Source organism: Carcharodon carcharias, chromosome 2 (genome assembly GCF_017639515.1).
Source record: "Carcharodon carcharias isolate sCarCar2 chromosome 2, sCarCar2.pri, whole genome shotgun sequence".
Classification (NCBI taxonomy): domain Eukaryota; kingdom Metazoa; phylum Chordata; class Chondrichthyes; order Lamniformes; family Lamnidae; genus Carcharodon; species Carcharodon carcharias.
The window spans coordinates 129108463-129129724 of record NC_054468.1 but is presented as its reverse complement, the minus strand read 5'-3'; the positions used below and the strand labels follow the sequence as shown (position 1 = coordinate 129129724).

Sequence of the window (21262 nt, the reverse complement as noted above, 5' to 3'; positions counted from 1 at the left end):
TTTGGTTTCATGGTCATCATCAGACTCCTAATTTCAGATTTTTATTTAATTCAAATTTCACTATCTGCTGTAGGGGGATTCGAACCCAGCCCCCAGCGCATTACTGTCAGTCTTTGGAATATTGGGCCAGTGACGCCTCCACTATCCCACCGCAGTGAATGATGAGTGTGGATACGTATCTGCAGAGGGCGTTGCAGAGGACCCGGCGTTGTTGCTATGGCGGAGCCGGAGCAGGAGAGGGCGGTGTAGTTGGAAGATTGGGTGTTGTTGCTGCGGCAGAACCGGAGCTGCAGAGGGCGGTGTAGTTGGAGGATTCGGTGTTGTTACTGTAGCGGAGCTGGAGCTGTAGAGGGCAGTGCAGTTGGAGGGTTGGGCGTTATTTCTGTGGCGGAGCTGGCGCTGCAGAGGGCGGTGTAGTTGGATGACCTGCCGTTGTTGCTGTGGCGGAGCTGGAGCTGCAGAGGGCGGTGTAGTTGAGGATCCGCTGTTGTTGCTGTGGCGAAGCTGGAGCTGCAGAGGGCGGTGTAGTTGGAGGACCCGCCGTTGTTGCTGTGGCGGAGCTGGAGCGTGTTGCCTGTCAGTTTAAGGTTGTGGCCGCAGCGGGTGTGTGGTGGCTGCTGTGGGAGAGCGGCTGCTGCCGGTGCCCGATGGGAGCTGGATCGGTGCGGGTGAGGCAGCTGATCATGGTGCTGAGGAAACTGCTCAAGTGCTCGCAGAGGGACTATGGCTTCTGCCTGGCCTCGGTGCTCTTGTTGAGTTTGGCCTCGCTCTGCTACCAGCTGAACGGCGGGGCCCCGGCCCTGCTCCTGGAAATCCGCAAGTACCTGGGTAGGTGCCGCGACAGGGGATCGGCAGCGCTGCGGCTGGGGGGTCCGAGGCCTTGTCCGGCCAGTTTTGGTCAGACAGATTATATTGTAGGGGAAGAGGCTGAGAGAATGAGGGACTGGGGGCGTTTGAGGGACGGGGGAGGTGGGGGCGTTTGAGGGACGGGGGAGGTGGGGGCGTTTGAGGGACGGGGGAGGTGGGGGCGTTTGAGGGACGGGGGAGGTGGGGGCGTTTGAGGGACGGGGAGGTGGGGGCGTTTGAGGGACGGGGGAGGTGGGGGCGTTTGAGGGACGGGGGAGGTGGGGGCGTTTGAGGGACGGGGGAGGTGGGGGCGTTTGAGGGACGGGGGAGGTGGGGGCGTTTGAGGGACGGGGAGGTGGGGGCGTTTGAGGGACGGGGAGGTGGGGGCGTTTGAGGGACGCGGGAGGCGGGGGCGTTTGAGGGACGCGGGAGGCGGGGGCGTTTGAGGGACGCGGGAGGCGGAGGCGGGGGCGTTTGAGGGACGCGGGAGGCGGGGGCGTTTGAGGGACGCGGGAGGCGGGGGCGTTTGAGGGACGCGGGAGGCGGGGGCGTTTGAGGGACGCGGGAGGCGGGGGCGTTTGAGGGACGCGGGAGGCGGGGGCGTTTGAGGGCAGGGGACTGGGGGTGAGATGGAGCAGGACGCAGAAGGGACAATTTACAGGAAAGTAGGGGAGGGATGGGGGACTTGGGAGTGAGCAAGGGGCAGGCGAATGGGCGCACAAGCGGGTGGTTGATGGGCAGCCGGGGGGAGTGAGTAGGGGGCAGTCGGAGGGGAGTGAGCGCAGGATAATGGTTAGGGAATTTAGTGAGCAAAGGATGGGGGAGTGAGCACGAGGCGCCTGGGATGTTGGTGAGGGAGGGGCAGGTGTGTGTGAGTGGGGAATAAGGGAGGGATTGTATGAGCACGGGGCGAGGAATGTGGGAACAAGTGAACGTGGGGGCGGGCAAGGGAGTGAGCGTGGGTCTAATTGTTGGACTATGCGATGGTGTGATGTGCAGGTTGGTGTGTTTTACATACTTGAGGCACTTAGTGCGAAACTTGGTGTTCTTTAGGAAATGCCATTGTAATGTTGCAGTTTTGTTGTTTTTATCTCTTTGAATCACTAACTATACTTGACTAAAGTTGGGAAAGTGATGTTTAAATAATTTCAAGCTGAGATTCCTTCTTTGGATGTGTTGTGGAGGATGCAAAGCCATTTGAGGAGCTAGGAACAAGCTAGGGAAAAGATGGTAATGGAATTGTTGAGTAAAAGGACGAGAAATGCCAAAAGTGAAGGCACAGATTAACAATGAGCATTTAATTAGAATCCTTTAGAAGCATGACCATGCATGTTATGGGCACACCGTGAAAAGTTAAGACTGGTGATTTTCATCCCAGGAGATTGTGAAGCCTGCTCACTGATATTTTCCAGGACTGGCTGGAGTCTGGTCATGCTCCAGGCAATTCCCAATTAACAGATGGATGAATTGTAAACATTGATTATAAGGAAATTGTTTGGCATCATGATGTGGGACTGTGTAAGAGATCTTGTTAAAGTACAAGACTTAATTAGAAACCAAAAATCGCCTTTGTGAAGAGAGAAAAAGAGGTTAATGTTTGGGATCATGAGTATTGAAAAGGAAATATTTGAATAAGATTGAAACTAAAAGAAGGGCAGACAAACTGACAAATAATCCAGTCATAACAAGCGAATTGAATGACCTGCAAACCATTGGAAGAGCAGGGTTAAAATTGAGCCAGAACCAATGTGAAATGAAATGGAGTCAAGTGCTGGAACAACACAATATTGACTGAAAAAAGGGACTGGTAATCATGGTTGCTCAGAACATGCCATCACTGTAGATCATTCGGGAGATTGTGTCTGTGCAGGCTCTCTGAAAGAGGTATTTACTACATTCTACTCTCTTATAAATTCCCCCCCTTTTAAAAATGCTTATTGATTCCCCTTCCTCCTCTGTTTTTGGCAGAGAATTATTATATAGTAAAAACCCTCTGCAATAATGGAAACTTCTTCACTCAAAGGGTGGTGAATCTGTGGAATTCACTACCAAAGAGGATTGTGGAGGCCAAGCCACTGACTTTGTTTAAGAAGGAAATAGATTTCTATACTCTAAAGGCACAAGGGATATGGGGAGAGTGCAGGAGTATGGTGTTGAGATAGAGAATCAGCCATGATCATACTGAATGGCCGAGCAGGCTCAAAGGGCGGAGTGGCCTACTCCTATTTTTCTATGTTTCTTAACCGGTCTCTTTGTTCTTTTGATTTTAAATGAATGCCAGCCATTTACAAACCCATCAACTAGGGAGCTGAATTTGCTTTATCAAATTCTGAGTATTTAAAACATCTCTGTTAAATCCCTTCTCCTTCATTCTCATGATTCTCATTTTCCTCTAATGTTTCTCATCCATCTAATCTTGGTGAAAATCCTCCATTGTTCCCACTCCATTGATTTGACATCTTTCCTAAAGTAAGGTTGGAAAAGTAGACACAGTATTCTAACAGGTGTCACCAATGATATCTGTAGGTTTAGCATAGCTTCTGCTTTTGGACTCCCTATTCTGATTTCTAAAAGCTGAGAAGATTTGTATACATAAACCTGTGAATTTTGAGCCCTTTTAAAGTTTTACATTTGGTGCAGAATATTTCAGTTCACATTTCTCTGCTTTACATTTCATCTAATATCTATCTACTCCATACATCACCCTATAAACATTATCCTTAGTCAGCTAATCATCGTCTTCACAGCTTGCTTTTGTTTCATCTCTGGCTATTTGTGCTTCCTTTAAATGTGTCCTGTTCATTTGTTATATATTCTTATATGTAAAATTATATAATGTACAGTTCCTATCAATTACAATGGACACGTTGGTGTGAGCACGATTTGGCCATTATACACATTGATCAGTGTAACATAAACGTGCTAAATATATGTTATCGTCGGTATCTGTATCTGCAGCAGTCTGAACCACGACCTGAACTAAAGTCTGTACTGACAGATCCTATACCTGACTAAGGACTGAGTGCTATTCTGTTCCTATCCTTTTGTTGCCTCACATGGGAAGCATAGTTCAATATTGGACAGTGACACTTCATAATCTGAATCGCAACAGGCAGGTCCTTCCCCCACAAGAATCAGATTAGAAACCACAGCTTTAGTGGATATTCCCTAGGATTTTTGGACTAATTCATCTTCTAATGTGTTGCAGATAGGATGTACAACGAGAGTAAAGTTTTTATCCTCTGTTTCATAAATGAATGCATTTAAAAAATGAAGATTGACAGTATCTTCATGTGTAATTCATTTCAGTACCCCAATAAGCACAGCTGTTTCTGCCTAATAAATGCTGCAATTAAGACACTCTATCAGGCAACTTAGAAATTGGCATTAATGCCAATGGTAATCACTTTGTGGCCATAATATGTGACTGTCTGTATTAAATGTGAGCATTATAAGTGATGGGAACTTTAACATAGAGAGGAGGGAGAGCCATGATTCCAACAGTGACACCATTGTTTATATTGCTCCGTTCTCCAGTCATAATCAAATCTCTCTGTTTCTGATCTTCAGCTCACTTCTAATCGATGCCCCCAAATTCCCTTTAATACTAGCAACAACAACTTGCATTAATGTAACACCTTTAACATGGTTAACAAAATATCCTAAGGTGCTTTCACAGGGTTGTTATCAAACAAAATTTTCTATCAAAGCCACTTAAGGTAACATCATGTAGGCAAAGCATTAGGTTTTAAGGGGTGTCTTAAAGGAGCAGAGAGAGTTGGGGAAGGTATTCTAGAGCCTGGGGTCTTGACTGAAGGCATGGCACCAATAATGAGCAGTTAAAATTGGGAATGTGCAAGAGGCCAGAATTGGAGAAACACAAATATCTCAGGAGGGTTGTCGGGCTGGAGGTCATCACAGAAATAGGGAGGGGCAAGGCCAAATAGGAATTTGAAAACATTGAGAATTACAAATTTTGTATGTGGCACCTAATCAGACATGCTTTGAAAATCCAAATGCACTACATCCCCTGGATTTTCCTTCTCATTAAATTGTCATTTTTTAATAAATGCTATTAATTTTATCAGACACAACTTGACTTTGACAAATCCGTGCATGCTGTTTTTAACCCACATGTTTCTGCAGGGTTAATAAATCCCATATTGCGATCATGAGAAACTTACTAATTACCTCAATTAGGTTGACTAGTGTTTAGTTACCTGGTTTATTTCTTTTTCCCTTTTATTAAAAAAGGGGTTAAACTCTCCAATTCTCTGGCACAATTTGTTTTTCCAAGAACATTTCATAGGTTGTATTCAGAGTCTCTGATATTTCTTCAGTCTGTCTGCCATCAGAGCTCCATGCCTTTTTCACTTTCGAGTTCACCATTTTTTCCAGCGCTTCCTGATATGTGTACTACTTTATTTTTTTCATGGGATGTGGGTATCGTTGACAAGGCCAGCATTTATTGCCCATTCTTGAGAAGTGGGTAGGCCAGCCGCTGCCTTGAACTGCTGCAGTCCATGTGGTGTAGATGCACCCACAGTGCTGTTAGGAAGGGAGTTCCAGGATTTTGATCTAGTGATCGTGATGGGACGGCAATATAGTTCCAAGTCAGGATGGTGTGTGGCTTGGAGGGGAACTTGCAGGTGATACTGTTCCCATGTGGATGTTGCACTTGTCCTTCTAGATGATAATATACAGGGGTTTGGAAGGTGCTGTTGATGGAGGATTGGTGAGTTGCTGCAGTGCATCTTGTAGATAGTGCACACTGCTGTCAATGTGCCTCGGTGGAGGGAGTGAATGTTGAAAGTGGTGCCGATCAAGTAGGCTGCTTTGTCTTAGATGGTGTTGAGCTTCCTGACTGCCGATGGAGCTGCATTTATCTAGTCAATTGGAGAGTACTCCACCGCTCTCCTGACTTGTGCCTTATAGATGGTGGACAGGCTTTGGCGAGTCAGGAGGTGAGTTACTCGTCACAGACTTGCTGTTGTAGCCACAGTGTTTATATGGCTGGTCCAGTCCAATTTCTGGTCAATGGTAACCTCCAAGATGTTGATAGTGGAGGATTCAGCGATTGTAATGCTATTGAATATCATGGGGCGATGGTTAGATCCTGTCTTGTTGGAGATGGTCATTGCCTGGCACTGACATATCGTGAATGTTACTTGTCAGTTATCAGCCCAAGCCTGGATGTTATTGAGGTCTGCGTATAGACATCGACTGCTTTGGTATCTGAGTTGCAAATATTACTGAACATTGTACAATCATCTGGGAACATCCCCACTTTTGATCTTATGAGGGAGGGAAGGTCATTATGAAACAGCTGAAGATGGTTGGTCTGAGGACACTACCCTGTGAAACTCCTGCAGTGCTGTCCTGGTACTTAGATGATTGGTATCTAACAAACACAGCCATCTTCTTTTGTAGTGGGTATGACAACCACCAGTGGAGAGTTTTCCCCCGATTTCCAGAGACTCCAGTTTTGCTAAGGCTCTTTGATGCCACACTCGGTCAAATGCTACCTTGATGTCAAGGGCAGTCACCCTCATCTGGTGGAATTCAGCTTTTTTGACCATGTTTGGACCAAAGCTGTCATAAGTTCAGGAGCCAAGTGGCCCTGGCAGAATGTAAGATGAGCATCAGTGAACAGGTTATTACCCTCTAAGTGCTGCTTGATAGCACTGTCAGCAACACCTTCCATCGTTATACTGATGATCGAGAGTAGGCTGATGGGGCGGTAATTGGCCAAGTTGAACTTGTCCTGCTTTTTGTGGACAGGACATACCCAGGCAATTTTCCACATTGTCGGTGTTGCAGCTGTACTGGAAGCTTGGCTAGGGGCGTGGCTAGTTCTGGAGCACAAGCCTTCAGTATTACTGCCAGGATGTTTTAGTTGTATCTAGTGCCTTCAGCCATTTCTTAATATCACAAAGAGTGAACCTGTTTGGCTGAAGACTGACATATGTGATTCTGGGGACCTCAGGAGGTGGCTGAGAATGATCATCCACTCGGCTCCTGATCTTCAGGCTGAAGATGGTCACAAATGCTTCAGCCTTGTCTTTTACGCTGGTGAGCTGGGCTCCCCCATTATTGAGGATGAGGACATTTGTGGACTGGCCTCCTTCAGTTAGTTGCTTAATTGTCTACCATCTTTCATGACTGGATGTGGCAAGATTGCAGAGCTTTGACCTGATCCGTTGTTTGTGGGATTGCCATCTGTTGCATGCTGTTTCCACTGTTCAGCGTTCAGCTGTCCTAATTGTCACCATCTTCAGAAGCACATAAGTTGGAATGGGCAGACTAGTGGCAGATGAAATTTAATACAGAGAAGAGTGAAGTGATTCATTTCGGTAGGAAAAACATGGACAGCCAATATAAAATGGTATAATTCTAAAGGCATGCAGGAGCAGAAGGACCTGGGAGTATACATGCGCATCATTGAAGGACAGGTTGAGAAAGCCATTGATAAAGGGTATGGTATCTTGGGCTTTATTAGTAGGAGCATAGAGTAAAAAAGCAAAGAATTTATGATGAGTCTTTATAAAACACTGGTTTGACCTCAGCTGGAGGGACACCACATTTTAGGAAGGATGTGAAGGCATTAGAAAGAGTGCAGAAAATCACGAGAATGGTTCCAGGGATGAGGAGCTTCAGTTAATTAGAAAGATTGGAGAAGCTGCGGTTGTTCTCCTCCAAGAAGCGAAGGCTGAGAGGATATTTGATAGAGGTGGTCAGAATCATGAGGGGTCTGGACAGATTAGATACAGAGAATCTGGAATGCACTGTCTGTGAGTTTGGTGGTGGCAGATTCAATTATGACATTCAAAAGGGAATTGGATCATTATCTGAAAATGAAAAATCTGCAGAACTACAGGGAAAAGTCAGAGGTGGCACTCGGTGAACTGCTCTTGCAGAAAGCCAGCACAGACACGACTAGCCGCCTCCTGTGCTATAACCATGCTATAATTCTATTTCCTTTACACTATTTATCACCATTATTAGGCCCTCCTGTGCCAGTGCAGGCAAGATAATCGTTTAGCCTGATGGAAGATTGCGAGCTACTATCATGTTTTGAGATTCTTTTCACCACAGAAAAGAATTTGGCAAAGGGGTTCTTTAATTGTTGTGGTTTAAAGTATGCTGTATTCTGAAAAAAACTATTTTAAAAGGCAGTGAAATAATAGATGGTGAATAAACTAATGAAAGTTGTTTTCTCCAAAGACTCTGCAGAGAGCCTACAGCACAGAAACAGATCTAATGTTGGTGTTTATGCTCCACGCAAGCCTCCTCCCACTTTATTTCATCTAACCCTGTCAACATACCTTCTGTTCCTTTCTAACTTAGATCCTTGAGCTCGCGTCGAAGTGGCCACTGCTCGAGGGTTCACGTCGATATGACTAGGCAATCAGGTCAGTGTAGGAACTGCTTTAGGAATTGGAATCAGTGTGGCTGTAGACATGTGGATCAGTGTGGATTGGGCTTTCTGCTGTACGAATCTGCATTAAATGTGAATGAAAAGAGCACAAAGCATGACAAATGTGATGCCCGCTACCAGGTTTTTGGGCAATTATCATGGGAAATCACTTACTGCATCTCACTGCCCATCATTGCTTTGGAAAAAGGGCATACCAAAAGTAAATATTTAACGGTGTATATTTCTGCTCTACATATCTGATCCCTGCAAGGCAGTAATTTCTATCCCAGGAAGTAAATCAGTAATTTTCTGTGCAGGGCAAGAGGCATCAAATGCTCTGCACTCAACAAAGCAAAAAGCAACATTACCATCAGCCATGAAAGTTTTGACAGTGTGTAACCTCACAAGTTAAATTCAACCATTGAATATTTGACATGCCCAGCTTGAGGAGACTTTCCATGTAAATATGTTTTTGAACTAGGTTTGAAGGCTGCCAACAGCAGCCGTGAAAACAAGCTTAACATTTCCAAGATCAATAAATTATTGAGCCTGAAGGACAATTTGCCACGGCATATTCCCTGCACTGTTGTAGTGTTCCTTATAAAGCAGGCTCATGGAGAAGGAAGTAATATATTAGCATGGATAGACGATTGGTTAGCAGAAACAGAGAATAAGGATAAACAGGACATTTTCAATTTAGCAGACTGTAATTGGCATGCTGCAAGGATTAGTGCTGGGGCCTCAGCTGTTTACAGTCTATATTAATGACTTGGACAAAGCAGCTGAGAGTTTACTGATGATACAAAACCGGGTCTTAATGTAAGCTGTGAGGAAAGAGGCTGCGAAAAGAGGGAGGCAGGTTAGATCTGTGGGCAACAAGGTGGTAGATACTCCTCAGATACTGAAGCAGTCCATGTCCATATGCAGCAAGACTTGGACAATATCCAGGCTTGGGCTGACAAGTGGCAAGTAACATTCGTGCCACACAAGTGTCAGGCAATGACCATCTCCAACAAGAGAGAATCCAACCATCGGCCCTTGATGTTCAATGGCATTATCATCACTGAATCCCCTTCTGTCAACATCCTGGGGGTTACCATTGACCAGAAATTGAACTGGACTAGCCATATAAACACTGTAGCTACAAGAGCAGGACAGAGGCTAGAACCATGTGATGAGTAATCCACCTCCTGACTCCCCAAAGCCTGTCCACTGTATACAAGGCACAAGTCAAGAGTGTGATGGAATATTCCCCACTTGCTGGATGAGTGTAGCTCCTACAGTACTCGAGAAGCTTGACACTGTCCAGGACAAAGCAGCCCGCTTGATTGGCACCACACCCACAAACTACCCCTCCCTCCACCACTGACACACAGTTGCATCAGTGTGTACCATCTACAAAATGAACTGCAGGAATTCACCAAGGCTTCTTCGACAGCACCTTCCAAACCCACAACCACTACCATCTAGAAGGACAAGGGCAGATAGATGGGAACACCACCACCTAGAAGTTCCCCTCCAAGTCACTCACCATCCTGACTTGGAAATATATCGCCGCTCCTTCACTGACGCTGGGTCGAAATCCTGGAGCTGTCTTCCTAATAGCACCGTGGATATACCTACACCACATGGACGGCAGCAGCTCAAGAAGGCAGCTCACCACCACCTTCCCAAGGGCAACTAGGGATGGGCAATAAATGCTGGCCTAGCCAGTGAAGCCCACATCCCATGAATGAATAATAAAAAAGATGGAGGGTAGTCTGAGGTTATCCATTCTGGTAATAAGCATAGAATCAATATTTTTTAAAGGGAGTAAAACTTTTAAATATTGATATTCAAGAGAGTCTTGGTTGTACTTGCACAAGAAACATTAAATGTTAGCTTGTAGGTGCAGCAAGCAGCTGGGAAGGCAAAAGGCATGTTGACCTTATTGCAAAGGGATTGGAGGACACAACAGCGTGAGAGAAAGGCACAGATAAAGCAGCATGAGAGGAGGGAACAGATAAAACAGTGCAAGAGCAGCAGAGTAGATAAAACAGCACGAGAGGAGGGAGCAGATAAAACAGTGCAAGAGTGGTGGAGCAAATAAAAGCGCACAAGAGGGAGCAGATAATACTTCTGGTGGTCCCCAGAGCTAGACCAGGAGGCAGTGCAAGAGGAGCGGTGGCCTTAGTAAGATTTAAAAGGAGTGGGAGCTGAGAGTCAGAGCAGAGATTTAAAAAGAGCGGGAGCTGAGAGAGCGAAGATTTACAAAGAGCCGGAGCTGAGAGTCAGAGCGGAGATTTAAAAAGAGCGGGAGCTGGACTTCGGGTTGAAAGCGGCACGAGAACAGAGCGAGAGTCCCGGGGAGACTGGGGGCTGAAAGCAGCGCGAGGATGTCATGATTCAAAAAGGGATGCAATGCAGGGGAGGCAGTTGATTGGTAAGTAGGGTCAGGTGAGTACTTCTAATTTTTCTCCTAATTAAACTGCTGCAGTCCATTAGCTTAAACACAAAAAGTTGAGGATCTTGGACTGTAGTGGGAGTGTTTGGAGTGGAATAAGGCCTCCAGCATTATTAGCATCCTATAAAAGGAGTAACTAGCGAGCTTAATCTAAAGGGAAGTCATGGCAGCAGAGCTCGTACCCTTGATATGCTCCTCCTGCACTATGTGGGAAGTCATGGACACTTCCAGTGTCCCTGGCGACCATGTGTGCAGGAAATGTGTCCAGCTGCAGCTACTGGCATTTTGGAGCTGCGGGTGGATTCATTGTGGAGCATCCACCCTGCTGAGATTATCGTGGACAGCATGTAGTCACACCGCAGGTAAAAACTAAACAGGCAGAAAGGGGTGGCTGACCGCCAGGCAGAGTAGAGGAAGGCAGGTATTGCAGGAGTCCCCTGTGGCTGTCCCCCTCCCTAACAGATATACCATTTTGGATACTGTTGGGGAGACAACTTCTCAAGGGAAAGCAGCAGGAGCCAAGCCCATGGCACCATGGGTGGCTCTGCTGCACAAGAGGAAAGGAAGAAGAGTGGCAGGGCTATAGTGATAGGAGATTCAATAGTAATGGGAACAGATGGGCGTTTCTGGCTGCAAAAACGATTCCAGGATGGTATGTTGTCTCCCTAGTGCCAAGGTCAAGGATGTCTCGGAGAGGCTGCAGAGCATCCTGAAAGGGAAGGGTGAACAGCCAGAGGTTGCGGTACATTTTGGTACCGACGACATAGGTAAAAAAAAAGGGATGAGGCCCTACAAGCTGAATGTAGGGAGTTAAATAGAGACAAATAGGGAAAGGAGGTGGGGTAGATTGTTAGTAAAGGAATAAATCAATGCTATGGTCAGGAAGGATATTGGCTCAGAAAATCATGATGTGGAATCTGTTTGGGTGGAGATAAGGAACACCAAGGGGCAGAAAACATTGATGGTGTCGTCAATAGGCCCCCAAACAGTAATGGAGATGTAAGGGAAGGCATTAGGTAGGAAATTAGAGACGCATGCAGCAAGTGTACAACTCAAATCATGGGTGACTTTAATCTATAAAAAGATTGGACAAACCAAGCTGGCGTTAATACTATGGCGGAGGATTTGCTGGAGTGTGTACATGATGGTTTTTTAGACAATATGTTGAGGAACCAACTAGAGAACAGGCTAACCTAGACTAGGATTATGCAATGAGAAAAGATTAATCAACAATCTTGGGGAAGAGCGACCATAAAATGATAGAATTGTTCATTAGGATGGGGAGTGAAGAAGTTGAATCCGAAACTAGGGTCCTGAGTCTAAATAAAGGGAACTACAAGGGTATGAAGCAGGAGTTGGCAATGATGGATTGGGGAATCTTGGTAAAAGGGTTGACAGTGGATCGGCAATGTCTAATACTTAAGGAACGTATGCCTTTCATAAAAGACATGGTAACGGAACACTTAGAAAGCATTAATGGGATTAGACAAGGTCAGCATGGATTTATGAAAGGGAAATCATGCTTAACTAATCTATTGGAGTTTTTTGAAGATGTAGCTAGTAGAATAGATAAGGGAGAACCATTGGATGCAGTGTATTTGGGTTTCAAGAAGGCTTTTGATAAGGTCCCACATAAGAGGCTAGTGGGCAAACATAAAGCACATGAGATTAGGGTTATATACTGGCATGGATTGAGAATTGGTTGACAGACTGGAAACAAGAGAGTGAGGATAAATGAGTCTTTTTCCGAGTGGTAGGCGGTGACTAGTGATGTATTGCAGGGATCAGTGCTTGGGTCCCAGCTATTCACGATATATATCAATGACTTGGATGAGGGAACCAAATGCAAAATTTCCAAGTTTGCTGATGACACAAAACTGGGCGGGGTTGTGAGGAGGATGCAAGGAGGCTTCAGGGCGATTTAGACAAGTTGTGTATGTGGGCAAGCACATGGCAGGTGCAGTATAATGTGATTAAATGTGAAGATATATGCTTCAGTGTGAAAAACAGAAAGACAGAGTATTCTTTAAATGGTAATATATTGGGAAATGTGGATGTACAAAGGGATCTGTGTGTCCTTGTACACCAGTCAATGAAAGTAAATAGGCAGGTGCAACAAGCAATTTGGAAAGCAAAAGGTATGTTGGCCTTCATTGCAGGGGGGTTTGAGTCCAGAAGTAGGGATGTCTTGTACTCATAGAATAACTGCAGTTATACAGGGCCATGGTGAGACCAGACCTGGGGTATTATGTACAGTTTTTGTCTCCCTACCTAAGAAAGGATATACTTGTCATGGAGGGAGTGCACTGAAGGTTCACTAGGCTGATACTGGAGATGGCAGGACCGTCGTATGAGGAGAGATTGGTTCGACTGGGCCTGTATTCCCTAGAGTTTAGAAGAATAAAAGGGGATCTGATTGAAACGTATAAAATTCAAACAGGACTAGACAGACTGGATGAAGGGAAGATGTTTCCCCTGGTTGAGGAGTCTAGAACCGGGGCCACAGTCTCAGGATACGGGGCCGGCCATTTAGGACCGAGATGAGGAAAAATGTCTTCACTCAGAGGCTGGTCAACCTGTGGAATTTTCTACACAGAAAGCTGCGGAGGCCGGGCCACTGAGTATATTCAAGAAAGGAATTGATAAATTTTTGGATATTAGGGGCATCAAGGGGTATGGAGAGAAAGCAGGAATATGGCATTGAGGATCAGCCGTGATCATGTTGAATGGCGGAGCAGGCTCGAAGGGCTGAATGGCCTACTCCTCCTAGCTTCTATGAGTACAAGAATAAGCAAGTCTTGCTACAATTAAGTAGGGTTTTGGTGAAACCACACCTGGAGCACTCTGCAGCTTTGCTCTCTGTATTTAAGGAAGGATATACTTGCATTGGAGACATAACAGCAAAGTTTTGTTACGTTGGTTTGTGGGTTAAGAGAGTTGGCCCATGATGAGAGGCTGAATAAATTGGGCCAATAGAGTCTGGAGTTTAGAAGAATGAGAGATGATATTGAAGCATGCAAGATTCTGAAAGGGCTTGACCTTCCTCTGGCTGAGGAATCTAGAACATGGGGCACAGTCTCAGGATTATAGGTTGATAATTTGGGACAGAGATCAGGAGAAATGCCTTCACTCAGAGGGTTGTGAATCTTTGGAATTCTCTACCCCAGAGGGCTGTAGATGCTCTATCTTTGGGTATGTTCAAGGCTGAGATTGATTTTTGGTCTCACCGGGATTCAAGGGATATACGGAGTGGGCAGGAAAGTGGAGTTAAGACAGAAGATCAGCCATGATCGTATTGAATGCCAGAGCATGCTCGGGGTGACTTGATCATAAAATATCACTTTCTGCTCCAAAGTGATTCTGTTTCTAAACCAAGATAGCTGTATTCAATTAGCAACTAGTCCACAGCAAGAGTGCCCCTACAGGATGCTGTTTACATTTACTCGTTTGTCTCCATGGGTCTGGTAATTTCCAAACTCCATGCAACATAAGTCATATCCCTTTTCTGTCACTGAGCAGAGAAAATTTAAAAGAACTGTTAAATAAAATCAAATCACAAACCTAGACAGGCATATGGTAGCAGGAGTAGGCAGTATGGCCCCTCAAGCCTGCTGCACCATTCAGTGAGATCACGGCTGATCTGCTACCTCAACTCCTCTTTCCTATCTTAAACCCACTATCCTTGATTCCCTTAGAGCCAAAAAAAAATCTGTTTATCTCAGCCTTAAATATAATCAACAACTGAGCATCCATAGCCATCCACAGTAGAGAATCCCAGAGATTCACAATCCACAGAGTGAAGGAATTTCTCCTGCACTCAATCCTGAATGGCTGACTCCGGCCCTGAGTCTAGGATCTTCAGCCAAGGCCAACAGCCTTTCAGCATCTACCCTGTCAACCTTCTCAAGAATTTTATAAGTTTCAATGAAATCTCCCCCTCATTCTTCTAAGTGGTAGAGAATATAGGCCCATTCTGCTCGATTTCTCCTCGTAGGACAGCCCTCTCATCCCAGGAATCAATCTAGCGAACCTTTGTTCTACCTCCTAAGGCAAGTATAACAACAGATTGCATTCATGTAGTCTTTAACATAGTAAAATGCCCCAAAGTGCTTCACAGGTGTATTATCTAACAAAATTTGACAATTATCTTCCCTTGGGTAAGGATAGTGGATGCACTGGTAGTAATCTTCCAAGAATCCTTAGATTCTGGAAAAGTTCCAGAGGATTGGAAAACTACCAATGTAACACCCTTATTGAAAAAGGGAAGGAGACAAAAAACAGATAACTTTAGGCCAGTTAGCTTAATATCTGTCATTTAGAGACTATTATAAAGAATGGCATAACGGAGCATTTAGAAATACATAATCTAGTCAAGCAAAATCAGCATGGCTTTATGAATGAGAAATCATGTCTGACAAATTTATTAGAATTCTTTGAGGAGGAAACAAGCAAGATAGATAAAGGGGAACCAGTAGATGTATTATATTTGGATTTCCAAAAGGCATTTGATAAGGTATTGTGCATAAGGCACAATAAGAGCCCATAGTGTTGGGGGTAGTATATTAGCATGGATAGATGATTGACTAACTAATAGGAGACAGAACTGGGATAAGGGGGGCATATTCAGATGGCAACCTGTAACTAGTGGAGTACCATAGGGATCAGTGCTGGGGCCAGAATTATTTACAATATATATTAATGACTTGGGAGAGGGAAGTGAGTGTACTATTGCCAAGTTTGCGGATGACACAAAAATAGGTGGGAAGGCGAGTGGTGAGGATGGCACAAAGAGCCTACAGAGGGATATAGACAGGTTAAGTGAGTGGGCAAAAATTTGGCAGATGGAATATAATGTGGGAAAATGTGAGGTTATGCAATTTGGCAGGAAGAATAGAGGAGCTGAATATTATTTAAATGGAGAAAGACTGCAGAAAGCTGCAGCATAGAGGGGTTTGGGGGTCCTCATGCATGAATCCCAAAAAGCTAGCATACAAGTTCAGCAGGTAATGGGGAAGGCAAATGGAATGTTGGCCTTTATTTCAAAGGCAATGGAGTATAAAAATAGGGAAGTCTTGCTAAAACTATACAAGGCACTAGTTTTGATCCCCTTATCTAAGGAGAGATATACTGGCATTGGAGACAGTCCAGAGAAGATTCACTCGGTTGATCCTGGATATGGAGGGATTTTCTTGTGAGTAGAGGTTGAATAGGTTGGGCCTGTACTCATTGGAGTTTAGAAGAATGACAGGCGACCTTATTGAAACTTATAACATTCTTGAGGGACTTGACAGGGTAGATGCTGAGAGGTTCTTTCCCCTTGTGGGAGAGCCTAGGACCAGAACGCATAATCTCAGAGTAAGGGGTTGCCCATTTAAGATAGAGATGAGGTGGAATTCTTTCTGAGGATAGTAAATCTGTGGAATTCTTTACCACAGAGGGCTGTAGAGACTGGATTGTTAAGCATATTTAAGGCTGAGATAGATTTTTAATCTGTAAGAGAATCAAGGGTTATGGGAAAAATGCAGGAAAGTGGAGTTAAGGATTATCAGATCAGCCATGATCTCATTGAATGGGGAAGCAGACTCAATGGGCCGAATGGCCTACTTCTGCTCCTACGTCTTATGGTCTCATGGAGACCAAAACTGCACACTGCTCGCCGAAGCACTGCATAATTTCAGCAAGACTCCCTTACTCCAACCTACTTCCAATAAAGGCCACTGTAACATTTGCTTTCCTAATTGCTTGTTGTACCTGCATGTTAACTTATTGTGATTTTTGCACAGGGGCTCCCAAAGCCCTTTGAATATCAACATTTACTAGTTGCTTACCTTTTAAAAGTATTCTGCTTTTCTGTTGTCCCTACCAATTTTCACATTTCACACATTATACTTCACCTGCCACCTTCTTGTCTGCTCACTCACACTTATCTGTAGCTCTTTGCTGCCTCCTTGTTTCCTCACAGCTTACTTTCCCACCCATCTTTGCATTATCAAGCAAACCTGGATACGTTATACTCTGTCCCCTCACCTAATTCATTGATATAGATTATTAATAGCTGAAATCCAAGCATTGATCCTTGCAGTGCCCCACTAATTACAACCTGCCAACCGGAAAATAACCCGTTTATTCCTCACTGCATGCTAATATACCAACCCCAACCCGATGAGTCCCAATTCTGTGTAACAACCTCTTGAGTTGCAACTTTTCAAATGCCTTTTGGCCTCCCTTATTTACCCTGCTAATTACTCACTTTTTAAAAACTCTAATAGATTAAACACAATTTCCTTTTCATATTAATTGTTTTGACTCTACTGAATCATATTATGATTTTCTAAGTGCTGTTTTACCACATCCTTCATGATAGATTCTCACATTTTTCCTATTACTGATGTCAAACCAACTCAACTATAGTTCCCTGTTTACTTTCTCCCTCCTTTCTTAAATAGCAGGATTACATTTGCTACCTTCTAATCCAGGGGACTGTTCTGGAAAGCAAATACACCCGTTATCTCTGTAGTTGCCACTTTTAAAACCCTTGGATGTAGATCATGGGGATTTGTCGCTTTTAGTCCTATTAATTTTTCAGTACTCTTTTTTTCTTTATTGATATTAATTGATCCTTACTCTCATTAGACTCTTGATTTCTCCACTATTTCTGGTATGTTTTTTCTGCCTTTTGCTGTGAATACATTTAACCAAAATGGATTCTGAGCCTCAAGTATCTTTGGTCCAGGAGAAGACACAAATCGATGCAAAGGAGATAGAGCCCCATGTAAGATTTTAGGTGTGAACTTTGATTTGTAGTACATTCTGGTTTCTTATCTTGCCCTTTCTGCCTTGTTGATCAGTATGGCACTAAAATCTGACCTCTGAGTCATAAAGTTGTGGGCACAAGTGCAGTTGTGAAAGATCCTATGACACTACTTTGGTGAAGAGTAGGCAAGTTCTCCCCTGTGCCTTGGACAACATTTATCCCTCGGTCAACACTGAAAACAGATTAGCTGATCATTATTGCATTGCTTTTTGTGGGTCTTTGCTGTGCACAACAGTGACTGCACTTCAAAAAACTATTGAATTGGCGGTAAAGCGTTTAGGGCATCCTAAGATTGTAAAAGGTGCTATATAAATATAAGTTTTATTTAAATAGAGCTATATTTTGATGGTGCTAGTTATTAGATGCTAATTGAATTATGATTTCCATTTATTGTATATTCCTAAAATTTGCAAGGTAATGTACAGGGCTTTTAGCTTTAATTTTTGAGTTCTACTCTTGTTATCATTTTATCCCTGTGATCAATTTAACAATCTCTCCCTATCTCATTCTAAAATCTCAATGTATGGCTGGTGTGTTTGTTTGAAGAATACATCATGTTAACCAGTGTATCTATTGGTACAGGTAGTAAATATCACTAGTTTAAGAATATTGTCATGTAAAAGTCTCAGCCTCCTAATTCTTGTTAACATGGTGTGGATAATACTTCAAAGTTTAGGGATTTTGCCATCATAGGTTACTATTGTTTTGTTATTTTTCCCCCCTCTTTATCTGATGGGATATTATCAATTCCTTCATCTTGTCTCTGTAAAGTGACAGAAAAGTGGAAGCATGCAAGACTGAAGTGTAAATTATACTGTGGTTCAGCATTTGAAACCAAAAATAATTAATTCTGGAATGACTGGTTCTGGAATGGTATGTATTTAGAATAAATTATTTTTGTCTTCAAATATTGAATCGTGTTAAGATTCAAAATGCTAGAAGGTGGCGAAGAGAAGCATCAGTTTGAGGATTCATAAAGTTTCAGAGGGTGAAGTGAGCTCTTATGGAGCAATATTAATTCCTAGTAGAGGAGGGACTTTAAAAACCTTCCAGTTTATGTGATGTTGGGTATAATTTCCTCTTAAATAATGACAAGTTCATGTCCCATTGTATTCCCACTAACTACTTTCAGCTGTTATAGGCAAGACCATGAGGTTTCAGTTTTCAACAAAAAGACAACCAAACTTGGAAATTTGATCCCAAAAAAAGCTGTAAAAATCCTGAAATACAATATAATAAAAAAGGAATTTCATATCCATTTGACTTGAATCAGTGGCCTTTTGGAGAAATGCATACAGATTACAAGGGGTATTGGAAACCAAGATATTTGAAATAGAGTTCGGCATTAGATTGGAAGAGTTAAGGTGCTGGTATTTCTTGGTTATCACTAGGAACAGATGTAAACCATTCGGCTCCTCGAGGCTATTCCTGAATTCTTATCATTTGTGCTTGATGCTATGGTCACTTCTGTTTTACAAAAAACCTCTATTCTTAGTAAAGTTTGACGACTTTTCAGAATTCCCGCAGCATTGTCACAGCTCACGGTTTTTGTGTGTTTATGTTTCAGTCACCAGATTTATTATAATTTTGGGTTTTTTTTGTCTTTCAGGTAATTCTTCTTTTCTGGATGGGTATCGACATGTACCCGCTAAGGTAAATTTGGATTATTGGGAAGGAAGATTCTGCTGCTACATGTGGGGCAAACAGGAAATTTTCCCCTTGAATGTCCTGTGTATATTTAAATATGCCTGTCTATCTTTTCGGCCTGGAATATTATATTCAATCAAGCCAGGTCACTACTGAAACTGATGGGTAAACATCAGGTAATGGTCACCGTTAATTAATTATCTTCAATTGATTTTTGTTTTTGCTTTCATAATTCAATTGCTGTAGGCCAGTAGATATTCAGAATTAATCAGTGTGTAATATTAATACTTGGAAATTAATCCCTCTGTACTCTGTAATTCAGAATTAGAGAATTTTTATTAATATAGCACCTTTCACATCCTCAAGTCATCACAAGGTACTTGACAGCCAATCAAATACTTTTGGATTTCCTTATTATGTTGCATGGTTACCAAATACAGCAGACGATTTACACAGAGCAAACTCCCACAAATATCAATGAGACAAAGAAAAGTGATAATGAATTCAAAAAAGTAGAAGTTAATGCTACAGTTATATAAGCTACAGTTATACTTCATCTGGAGCAGTGTTCAGCTCTGGGTACCATACCTTTGGAAGGACATATTGGACTTGCAAGGGGTTCAGTGCAGATTCAGCAGAATAATACCATAGTGATAAAGCTTAAATTATGAGGACAATTTGCATTGTCTATGCTTGTGTACTCCCTTGGGTTTAGAAGATGAGAGATGATCTGAGATGTTTAAAATGATTATAGCATTTGATCGGGTAAGTTGAGAGAAATTATTTCTTGTGGTGAGGGAGTCCAAATCAAGCCTTAGAATTAGAGCTAGGCTGTTCAAAGATGCTGTCAAAAAGTACATCTACACACAAAGGATAGTGGAAATCTGAAACACTCTTCCCATCCCCCCAGTTCCCACCAGCCCAACCCACTCTCCAAAACAAAAAGTTATTGAGGCTAATTGAAAATTTGAGAACCCGGGTTGATAGATCTTTGGTAGGCCAGGTTAGTAAGGGTTGCCGAAATGAAGTTAAGAATGTGGAAAAGGCTCGAGGGGCTGATTGGGCTATTCCTATGTTCCTAAGCATTCCATGCTTCAGCACACTCTGCATAACAAAATTTCTCTTGATCTTATTGTTTCAATGGCTCCTCATCACTGATTCCCAAAGAACAAAGTCTTTCCCTATTTACCCTGTCAAAACCCTTTATACTTTAAAAAAATCAAGTCTCCTTGTGGCTAGGCTATGATGTATTCACGAAATATCCATGTTGTTCAGAGGAGAGCTACAATTTAAAAGGGCAAGGACAGCCCCCATCAAGCAACACTGTCACATTTTTGCAATACACAGTCACATTCCCATCTCAGTATCTGTGATACTGCAAGAGACCTCTCAGCAGCTGTTGTTGAATATGCCAGATGTGGAGAAACCTCAGGCCCCACTATTATTGCTAGGTGGTATCATCTGATGGATTGCCTTGCTATCGATTAATACTGGAATATGATTACATTGACACTGCTGGTTTGAACTGGCAAGTCAGGCTATTGACCAAGATATCAGATCTATTATTCTTTGAATAACCTGTTGTAAACTACACCAGTGGCTCATTCACTGGTTATATTTGAGGCTAATAATTCAGGTCAATCACCTTTTGTCAGACCTGTAATGTTCTACCTAACTTACTCATTCCATGCATGCTACCTGACCTCACCAGTGTTTCTTGCATTTTCTATTTTGCTTTCAGATTTTCATCAATCCCAGTATTTTGCTTTTTATCATAATTGCCATATCCCTAATGTCAGCTTTGTCTCAGCGGTAGCCCTGTGCCTCTTGAGACAGAAATCCCACTCCAGGTATTTGAGCATATTATCCATTATCAGACTGGGACTCCAATGCAGTACTGAGGGAGGGCTATATAATCTTTCAGATTTGATATTAAACCAAGACTCTGTCTGCTCCCTAAGGTGGATAAAAAAGATCCCATGGCATTATTTGAAGAAGAGCTGGGGAGCTTTCCCTCGTGTCCTGGCCGATATTCAGCCCTCAACTATCACTAGTACTCAACAATCACTAAAACAGATCTGGTCATCTATTTCGT

The 21262-nt window shown here is 43.3% G+C and overlaps 1 protein-coding gene across 3 annotated transcripts in view; it reads left to right on the top strand.

Annotated features, from left to right (window-relative positions):
* Positions 1 to 21262, top strand: part of usta (uronyl 2-sulfotransferase a) — a 105870-nt gene that overhangs the window by 3880 nt on the left and 80728 nt on the right. Inside the window, exons 2-3 of one of the 3 annotated variants that reach the window (XM_041182742.1) lie at positions 8194 to 8258; positions 19130 to 19173. In XM_041182742.1, the coding sequence (XP_041038676.1) occupies positions 8243 to 8258; positions 19130 to 19173 (60 nt within the window). In that variant the 5' untranslated portion in view covers positions 8194 to 8242. Of the gene's footprint in view, positions 1 to 536; positions 829 to 8193; positions 8259 to 19129; positions 19174 to 19193; positions 19344 to 21262 lie in introns of those variants that run through there. The other 2 variants (XM_041182741.1, XM_041182743.1) reach the window with 2 other exon arrangements.